The 10,484-nt window shown below is 40.9% G+C and overlaps 1 protein-coding gene across 3 annotated transcripts in view; it reads right to left on the bottom strand.

The window, feature by feature from the left end:
• Positions 1–1,186: 1,186 nt before the first annotated feature.
• The window catches only part of ntrk2a (neurotrophic tyrosine kinase, receptor, type 2a), a 111,840-nt gene continuing 102,542 nt past the window's right edge, over positions 1,187–10,484 (bottom strand). For all 3 annotated transcript variants that reach the window (XM_042218346.1, XM_042218347.1, XM_005916183.3), the window contains exons 19-20: positions 8,397–8,555; positions 1,187–6,138 (exon numbers count right to left, since the gene is read on the bottom strand). In XM_042218346.1, the coding sequence (XP_042074280.1) occupies positions 5,953–6,138; positions 8,397–8,555 (345 nt within the window). In that variant the 3' untranslated portion in view covers positions 1,187–5,952. The remainder of the gene's footprint in view (positions 6,139–8,396; positions 8,556–10,484) is intronic.

Here is a 10,484-nt window from a genome sequence, read left to right as displayed (position 1 = left end):
CCAGAGAGCTGTTTTTTGTTTTTTTTGTTTAGATGCAATTGTGCAAACCTTAAGCATGCAAAGTTGCCATGTTCTTCTTAGAAAGAAGATGGTTTTTCCTATAACCCTTCCAAACAAGTCTCTTTTTTTTTTTGTAGCATCATGAACTTTAACATTTAACATGCTAGCTGGGGCATGTATAGTCTGAGATGTAGCTTTTGGGCTTTTCTGTAGTTTCATAGTCTGACTTTACAGTGACTATGTTGGGAATGCCACTCCTGGGAAGATTGTTGCATTGAGTACCTGAATGCTCCAGACTAGAAAAGCAGAAATACCTGCTGCTGATTAGTTAATCAACCTCATTTGATCAGCAGCACCTGGCTGTTGCTTACCCAGGCAGTATGCTAAGTCTAAGTATCTCCCACACACACAGTTCACACACACACTTACACTAAGGTGAATTTTTGCATTTCTTATTTCCTTCCCAACGACATTTTTATTAAAAGATAAATTGTAGACAGAGCTCTGTGTAAAAAGGAGATATTAATTCAGCTGTTGCCTAATTGCATCAGGGATTTAGGCACACGCTCCTGTCCAATTTGCTCGCACAATTCCCCACAAAAGCCTTCGGCTTGCTTCTAATCTGCAAACCAAGTAAGTTTTTTTTCTCCCTTAAAAGACGCTGGATTTATGTTGGGATTAATAGAACGAGAGAGATGAAGCATCACTCGGACACTCGAGCTCTATCACTCAATTCAATTGGGCATATTTTTCTGCTTTTCTTACACTGCCTTGAGCATGCCTGAGTACTTCTGAATTCATCTCTCTCTCACACACACATATGTGTATAACATGTCCGTATAATCACTTGCAGGAACTTTGATGTGACATAACACTTTTTATTAATTACACTATATCACAACAGACTGGTCCACCTTCAGAGAGAAGTCATATTATCACCATCATCACCATCATGAGTCACTATGACCATTTTCACCACGCAACTGTATGACTGTACAAGTTCCCTCTGGTCTGTGTTTCTATGTGTGTTTGTGTGTCTGTATGTGTGTGTGAATTTAATGTGTGTGTGTGAGTGTGTGTTTGAACCAGCAGGGCACAGATGTGGACATCCAGACGTTTTCTTTCCAGTACCAATAAAAAAAACCAAAACACTGCTTGCAAAGATAAACGTTCGTGATCTCGATCAGACAGAACATTTCCAGCTTTAATAACATTGTGTGCTTTGCAATACACGTTTCTTACATTTTGAAGAGCATCTGTAGGCAAACAAGTAACATTTTAACACATCTTCCATACAAATATTGTCCACCATCCCATTTAAAAATTCTGACAATCCAAAAAACATCCTCTCTTTCTTCCACTCCTGCCACAATAGCAGTGGTTAAACCTTCCTGAACACAAGAAACAAACGGCACAGAACCCCAAAAATCATACCAAAAAAAAATAAAAAATACTGCATATAGCAAATCACAGTTTTCTTCCTCAATGCTATTTTTTTCTATGCAGCAAAGCAGTTTTTGTGGTATTATGTTTTCCAGGGCGTACAGGCTCCAGAAGCATCCAAGCACAAAAGTAATCTCAGAGATGACCTTTAAGATGTTTTAGCTCTATTAGCTTAGACTGTGATGCTGGGGTTGTGAGAGAGAGAAGGGATTAAATGTGATACGGATCAAAGCATACTCAAAGTTGCGATGTGTATCTACTGTATGAGATATATGCTTTGGTCCACTGAGTCACGTGGTTTAGCCCAAACTCAGCGCAAACTACGTAAAAGTGAGGAGAACCAATAAAGGAAAATATCAGTTACTATTGCTGATATACCTGTGTGAAAACCAGGCTTTAGTAAGTTGCGTAGAGAAGAAGGCTGATTTTGGAGTCATAAATAAAGCAATTGACTGATTCCATAAATCTTAGCTGCCATAATACACACCACAGTCCTACACGACTGGGGAAAGCCATTTATCATGAATTGGTGAACAGCGACAACAAATCAATTGGTGATTCTCGTCTTGAATCTCATTGCATTTGAACTTGAGTCTAAAACCCAGCCTCCAGATCCCTCCTGACTCACTCTGGCATCAATCAGCCTTCTTCACACACACACAGACACAAACACAAACACACACACACACACACACACAGACACGCACGCAAACACCCCCCGAGAGAATGTGCAAGCATCACTCTGAATCCCGGGGGCTGCTGTATGTCATCTTGTGTATTTGTGAGTCCAGTGCAGCTTCCCATTTCTCTGCCCTCTACTTCAAAAACAAAGGAAGAAAATAGTACAATCTAGATACCGACACAGTCTGGGACACAGTAGTTAGCGATGCTTATTTCTTTCAGCAGCTTATTCACATTTGTACATTTGTATTTTTGTTCATTCCTCTTGCTGTTATTTCATTTTACAAAAAGAAAGAAAGAAAGAACGAAAGAAAGAAAGAAAAAAAGAAAGAAAAAAGGAAAAGTAGCACTTCTAAAGACCAAAGTTTAAGACTATCACATACAGTATAGGCAGCATAGAAGAGGAAAGTTGGTTGAATAGTCTATTTTACAGTAGGTCACTTGAATAAGAGAGAGAAAGAAGTCTGTGATTGTCAGTCCCTCCTCGTCTGAGGTGTCTGGTCATACAGCAGTTGTTGTTTTTCCCTTTATTTTTTTATCGTCTCCCCTTTGCTGAAATCTCTGTGATGTGAGGCATCAACGCGAAGTCGATCTTTGCTGACCAGTCTTCGTCTTAGCAAACACCTCTCTCACAGCCTCTTCCTCTCACAGCGACTATCAAAACATCACCGCTGTCCAACTTGACACAGTTCATTACTTTGTTAAAAAAAGAAAGAAAAGGAAACACAGCGGGTACGTGCACACACGGTGCAGCCAGCTGAACTTGTTTCTTCAACGTACGCTACTCTTTTGACACCAGAGGCATTCTCATACGCGCTGCATTGGTTTCTCACAGTTAGGTGTTTTTTTTATTTCCAGCTCACACACAGGCCCTCACATACCATGCCCTCTGTTATTGCACAGAGTTATTGTGTGGCAAGTTTTTGAACGTGTTTGCGAGTGTGCTCACTCAGTGCAAACTCTACTTGACTGTACAGCAGGGATGGATTCTGAGAGCCTTGTTAGTGCGTACTGTCGATGCTTCTTCCATTAAGCCTCACACTTAGCGCTGACAGGTGACAATAATTTCGCAATATGTCGAGCTAAATCTAGAAAAGTGACGGACTGATGAAACATCCATCCCTGTTGTGCAGCGGGCTGCACGAAGAGGACAGGCATAGTAACTGTTTAGAGGGAGCCTGACATAAAAAATACATATACACTCAAGATTATCTTGCTAAAATGTAATCAACTAAACCAGTGTTCAACTTCAGTCAAGTTGTAGTTGCAAAAGGCAACTTCAGTTATAGAAAGAAATGTACAAAATGCTTCTTAATTTATAAATAATAATACTAGAAATCAATAAAATCAACATTTTCAAAATCCACAAACACCAATACCATCAAGTGCTGTTGTTAATAAACAAGAAGACATCGAATTAAAAATGGCTGTAAGTGAAACCGCAGTGATTATGACTGTTTTTTTTTTTTTTTTTTTTTTTTTTTTTTTTTGTACCTCATATATCTGTAAAGGATAAATATGCCCCAGTAAAATGCAAAAAAAACCCAAAAACACAGAATGTGTCTCCTTGCATGCACGAGATGCTGTATATACAGTGCGTCTGTAAGCTTTCAGACATCTGAGCTGTACTGTAAGTGAGTGAAGTGGTTCTCAATAATGGGGATGTGTGGTACATTATTGAGTTTATTTTCGGTTTAAGCTGTTGGTGGACTGCCAGTAAAATGTGTGTGGGGAAGTTTGCATGTGTGTAAAATGTGGTTGAGGGCAGCTGTAGGAATGTGAGGAGAGCGTGAAGTTAAAGTTGTGGCTTACAGAACATCTGCAGGCTACAGTAATGAGGGATGTTCGCGCTCACCTTCTCCCCGGGGACATTTACACCTCTCTTTCCGCCACTCTCTCCCTCCGCCTTTCCGCTCAACTGCCTCCTCTTCCTCCTTCATCTTTCTCCACATGACCCATCCGTACCGTCACACTGCCATCGTCTTCTCCTTTCTACCCCATTGCTTCCGATCTGAACTCTCTCCCTTCCTCTCCATTTCTTCCCACCATGCGTTATTACCTCTCCTCCCATTTCTCCCCTCTGCTGCTCCTCATTCCGGGCCCCTTACTTTTGTTTTCTTCTCCTTCACCTCTTCTATCCTCTCCATCCTTCCACCCTTGCTTCTCGGCCGTAAAACAATAAGTCTTGAATGTCTGTGAGGAGACTGTGCTAATGGAGCCCATTAGGCTGTAATGAAATATACATTACACCATTACAGAGCACGGGGCCTGGCTAAAGCACTGCACCGCTCAAATAATAAAACATGCACAATTCAATTTCCTTCTTGGACAGTTTTGAGTGACTTTCAGTGTGTCTGTGTGTGTGTGTGTGTGTGTGTGTGAGGATATAGCGATGGAAGGATGATGGGATAAAGTATACACTGTGTGTGTGTGTTCTCGTGTGCATCCCCTGTAGCGCAGATGTGGTTTTCAAGGATGTCTAAGTGCTGAGAGCTTTGATGATTTAATATGGGTTGACCAAATGAACCACACCTTCTACAATGCCGCCACCCACACATCTGACCGTCATCTGACCACTCAAACCCCGAGCCTCCCCAGGCAACCTTTACGCCTCCCTCCCCAACGCCATGATCTCGCGATTGTTGGACAGCTGTGGACAAATGAATCAATTGACCTCTGACATGAGCGCTTGACATCACAAGGTGAAGCATCTGTCACTTTAGGGGGCTGGGGGAGTAGTCCTCATGTTACCCTGTGCTGTATGACAGTGCAGTACAGGCCTGAGTAAAACAACAGAACAAGAGCGGATAATGAGCAGCTCATGTAGATCAGACACTTTTTTTTTTTTTACATTTGTATTACTCACGATTAAATATCGCACAATTCCTCCGCCATACTCCTGAATTATTCCGTCACCACAGCATTTCAGATCAGCCTCAGCTGCCGCTGTTTTGGGGTTTTTTTGCATCAGCAAAATTGGCCGACCAGAAATGATCTTTTCATCACATCTCCTAATTTTGTGTGACAGGAAAGCAGATTCTGTTTACTGTTTTTTTTCTCCAGTCATTATTTGGTCACACGCAATTTACTGTATGTGTACCAACGTGTTAATCATTGCCTGTGTAGTCTTGTTGGATGGACGCAGACATTAATACTGATATGCATTTGTGAGAGACAGACAAAAAGACAGACAAACCGACAGGGTGGGCGGGGAAAACACAGTGTCTTTATGGCTCGACATCTCTCAGAGCCATTTCCTTCGCCAGTCTCATATTTACACGCAAAAGATCGAAGCTTCCGGAAATCCTCCCCTCGCCACGTCTCCTCGAAATTTGCGGATGTTCAAACGAGTCCTGTTGTCCAACAGGCAGCAGGGAATGAGTCATTTAAAAGTCCTTTAAATTAGGTTTCATCAGTTTAGCCCCAGTCAGTTTAAAGCATTTGAAAATAAGTGAGATGCTGTTGTTTTTTTTGGGTTTTTTTGTTTTTCTTTTTACTCCAAAGTTAAATTACTCTTACATGTCTCTTCGGTAAGGAAGGGGTATGGAAATGCATAAAGGAGAGGACATCGGCAGGGAAGAAAGAGGCGATCGGGGATCAGTTGAGGAATTTTTTGATTGCCTTTGAGAGTTTAATAATAGCTTCACATCCTGTACAGCGGCACCTTGCACACACGCACACCTGCATGAGCTTCGCACCCTGCAGCTCGCACACACATGCACGCAACCACAAATATGCATTCACGTTCACATTCAGCGACCATCCCCACATAAATGCACACATGTCGCACACACACAGCTAAAACCCTTCTTCAGCCTCCTTCTGCGTTCAGCCCAGTATATCCAGGTACACAGGCGAGGCCTTGGCCAGGTTGAGGAGCAGACTGTGGATTTCTTTAATGTTGAGACGCATGTGTGGCTCTCTCTGCCAGCAGCCCAGCATCAGGTCATACACTTCTTTAGGACAGGTCCTAGGGCGCTGCAGCACCCTGCCCTGGGTTATACACTCTATCACCTACAGAGCGAAAGAAAGACAAGCATCAAGTTAATTGTGAGAAGAAGCCCCGTCCCATTTAGTAAAGAACAAAGCAGAAAAAATAAATTCAGTGTTCAAACTCTAGTTAAGATGATGGAGCATCTGCTCTGCCAAGTGAAAATGTCACAGCGAATAAATTATTTACTGAACTCGAGAAATAATATGCCAGAGAAGTCTTCAAGACAAAGTCTGCAATTTCTCTACACCAGCGTGAGGGGAAAGTCAGATTTACAACATGCATGTGTAAACACCTACTCATTAGATGCACCTTGCTTTTATCTTCAGAACTGCTTTAATTGTTCATTGCACAGATTCAACATGGTGCTGTAAACATTCCTCAAAGAGTTTGGTCCATTTTGACATGACAGCACCACACAGTTGCTTCAGATTTGTCAGCTGCACAATCATGAAGTGAATCCGCTGTTCTAGCGCATCTCAAAGTTGATCTATTGGATTGTGATCTGGTGACTGTGGAGGTCAGTGACACCAGCGGTACAATGAACTCACTGTCGAGTTCAAGGAAGCAGTTTGAGATGATCTGAGCTTTATGACATGATGTGTTATCTGCTGGGATCAGCAGGCAGAAGATCACCACATTGTGATCATAAAGGGATGGACAGGGTCAGCAACGATACTCAGTGAGGCTGTGGTGTTTATATGATGTTAAGGTGCCGAAAGTGTGCCAACAAATTGTGCCACACCCTTACCTGACAAGCAGCAGCCTAAATCATTGATACAAAGGATATGTCCATGCTTTCATGTAGTTTGCACCAAATCAACAACACAATGTGTTGTGTTGTGTGAGGCCTCTTCTGCATACTTTAGTTGTAATGAGCATTTACTTGAGTTGTTAGCATTCTGGCCATTCTGCTCCAACCTTTGGCATTAACGGTGCAGCTCACTTGGTTTTCTATTTGATCACTTAGAAAAATTCTAGTGGATCAGCAGTTGTGATGCTCAGTTTGAGCTTCATCTTGACCATGACTACATGCCAAAATGCATTGAGCTGCAGCGGCCGACTGGCTGATTAGATATTTACATTAACAAGCCCATAAATAAGTGTACCTAACCAAGTGTCAGGTGATTGTACTGTGTGTAGTCAGCACAGGCAGTATTTCAATATCTAAAATTACAAAGGACCCAATCAAAACTTTAAATCCTGTGTAAAAGATATGTGAGCATCACATTTCATTCACGATGCGAGTGAGCTGTGATACAGCAGAAGATAGACAGACATAAAGGGTAAAAGAAGACAGTGAAAGGGCTAAAGGTTAATTTTTTGGATGTAACCAGAGTTAAGGGCTCTCCCAGGGTTCATGCTGGTAAGGCTAAGGTCAAGGCGAGGGGTTGAAGGCTGTGACACTGCTGTGTTTTCTGGAAAATTGATTCGAATTCTGGGTTAAGTTGATTTTCTTTGTGTGAGGGAGTTGCTGTTGTTTCCACAATCTGATTGAATTTGAGCAAGTAGATTGTTTAGCCATTTTAAAATGAGTCATTCATACAATTCAGCCTTATTTGAATTTTCCACAGCTTTCTGATAGAGGCAGTTGTCAATTCTGGAAATTCAAAACATCTGAGTGTTTAAAATAAATTATGTTATTTAGAAAAAGTCTATATTACCACGTGTGGCTTTAAGAAATTGCCATTTACTTCCAACTTCATTATACAGTAAGTAAGAGGAATCAAGAAAATACTCTTAATATCTAAAAAATCTAAAAGGCGCGATGTCTAACAACTGCTACACTTCTGCTAGACTCTGAGCAAAGCAGGAAAAAGAAACGGCCCCGGCAGATTTTTCATCTGGGTTTTGTTTCTCTTTCTTTCGAGTAGCTTGCTCCATGTCATGAAGTCATTCTTGCTGAGTTTCTGTGAGTGAGGAGATGACGCAGAACAAAAGACTCACTCGGTGTATACCTATGAGAAACATGCACACAAAACAGATCAAATATTTAGCCTTACTTTTACTGAAGGGCTGTTTCATCATATCTCGGGGCTGCAACATCTTGTTCAGCATCACTTATTAAAAAGAAGGTGCTTCCAAGGCAACTTTTACAGAACTTTTGTTACTTTAACTTTAATGCTGGAATTACCAGGACTTGGTGATCACTCAACAAATTTAAAAACACTGCAAAAAGTATGTTAATTATTAAGCCAGGTCGTTTATATAATTGTGAATCACAAACGTCTTCGTGCACCTGCAGAAGAAACTATTGCACTTATAATAAAAGTTTGTATACCTCATTATTGGAGAGCTGGTACCAGGGTTGTTTTCCATAGGTGAAGATCTCCCAGAGAACAACTCCGAGGCTCCAAACATCACTTTCTGTTGTGAACTTCCTGTACATGATGCTTTCAGGAGGCATCCAGCGGATGGGCAGCATGGTATGACCTCCAACCTTTGAAAGCACACACACAGAGACACAGTTACACACAGAAAGTATGAAGTACGGTTGGATTGTGAAAGCTGAGAAGCATCTTATATTCTGTTTCGCCGCCCTGCATCAAGGAATAAAATGTCTGCTGTTTGCCAGAAAATATCTGACATTAATTGACCTTAAATTTAAGTTCAAAAATACCAGTAAACAATATTACTTAATATAGGCTGGCTTCTCTACTTGTCGATGAACAGTCCACTCCAACTGCATTGTACTCACAACCCATTGCCCCCAAAAGACCTTTACCATCAACACAAATAATGGCATCATCCATTTCAAAGAATGGAATAAAATCCTTCTTGCGATGCCTATAAAAAGAAAATTTGGTTGCTGGAGCCAGGAGGGCTTTTTCACTGAATCTAGACCCAAACAAGTCAGACGCTTCCTTTGGCAGATACAAATCTTACATTAAATCATTTAACTCTGGCTGAGATAATAAAGCGATGGACGTTCAAAGTCTTCATTACTAAAATGTCATAAATCTGGAGACAAAACATCATCAGACTCATTCATCTGAATGTGGTACATGTCTTGTCGCTTATGGCAGGTTAGTGTAACAGATAGATGATTTTATTTTTGAACTTTATCCAAAAATATCAATCAGAGTGATTCTATGACTTCATCCGTACCACTAGAATTTAAATTTATTCAATTTAACGGCGTTAGCGGGAAGTTAGCTCGCTAGTTTTGCTAGTTACCTAAACCTAAACATGATATAGCATGTTCTGACTGAGTGATTTCTGAAAAAATTAAAACATACAGCTCTGATATCACTTCCAACATAAATGAAGACAGAAAACTAAACAGCAGTGACTTTTGTAGGTTACTGAAGTTGGACTAGCTGGTATATAACAATGTGCTACATGATCGCTAGCAACACAGCTATGTTAGCATAACATAAACAGTGAAGCAGGAGGATGAATGCTAACTTTTTCCACTCGATAAAAGTTAACGTGAGTGTTCAGGATGGTCTGGAACAAATGCAATCGCAAGATGCTGTAAACGGACAAAACTTCAGTCAGGAGAACAACTGAGATAATCCATCCACCATATGGTAAATGGCCTGTATTTGTATAGCGCTTTACTAGTCCCTAAGGACTCCAAAGCGTTCAGTCATCCACCCATTCACACACACATTCACATATTGGTGATGGCAAGCTACATTGTAGCCACAGCAGCCCTGGGGCACACTGACAGAGGCGAGGCTGCCGGACACTGGCGCCACCGGGCCCTCTGACCTCCACCAGTAGGCAATGGTGTGCCCAAGGGCACAATGACCAATGATCGAGCCAGGGCTCGAACCAGCAACCTTACGATTACAAGACAAACTGCCAACTCTTGAGCCACGATCGCCCCATATAAGGCTAGTCATTAATATACTGCAACAACATGGGAATAGAGCAACTGTGGGAGAATTCAACATTAACAAATCAATGGTACAGAAGTGGAGGAACCATGAAGAATGAGTTGAGTAAAGTTTGACTTATCTGATCTGTATGAAAACAGATTCATCGACAGTGCGCCTTATATAAACTGCTTCATATCCCCTTAAACAACAACTGCACACATATACAGCTGAGCTTACACATGGATCACATCAGTTAAACAACCACAGCTAAATTCATTTATTTGGTGTTTATGAACAGCTGATTTTGCCATCTCATTACTTACAGTGATACAATGAAGATAAAAAAGAATAACATGAAAATGTGTCATGAATACATATGTGTTTAATGAATTTAATGAATTTAATTAAATTGATTAAATTATAATGAATCTTCTATTAATTCCTCTTCTTTTATCTCTCTTTTTCCTTTAACGGTGCAAAAATAACCTTATGACAAAACTCGTACGTAATATATTACATTTTCTTTATTAGCTCTTGGCTAA

Source organism: Haplochromis burtoni, unplaced genomic scaffold (genome assembly GCF_018398535.1).
Source record: "Haplochromis burtoni strain Fernald_Lab_line unplaced genomic scaffold, NCSU_Asbu1 Contig_18, whole genome shotgun sequence".
In the NCBI taxonomy this organism is placed as follows: Eukaryota; Metazoa; Chordata; class Actinopteri; order Cichliformes; family Cichlidae; genus Haplochromis; species Haplochromis burtoni.
Note: the sequence above shows the minus strand (reverse complement) of the source record. Positions and strands in the feature narration are given on the sequence as shown.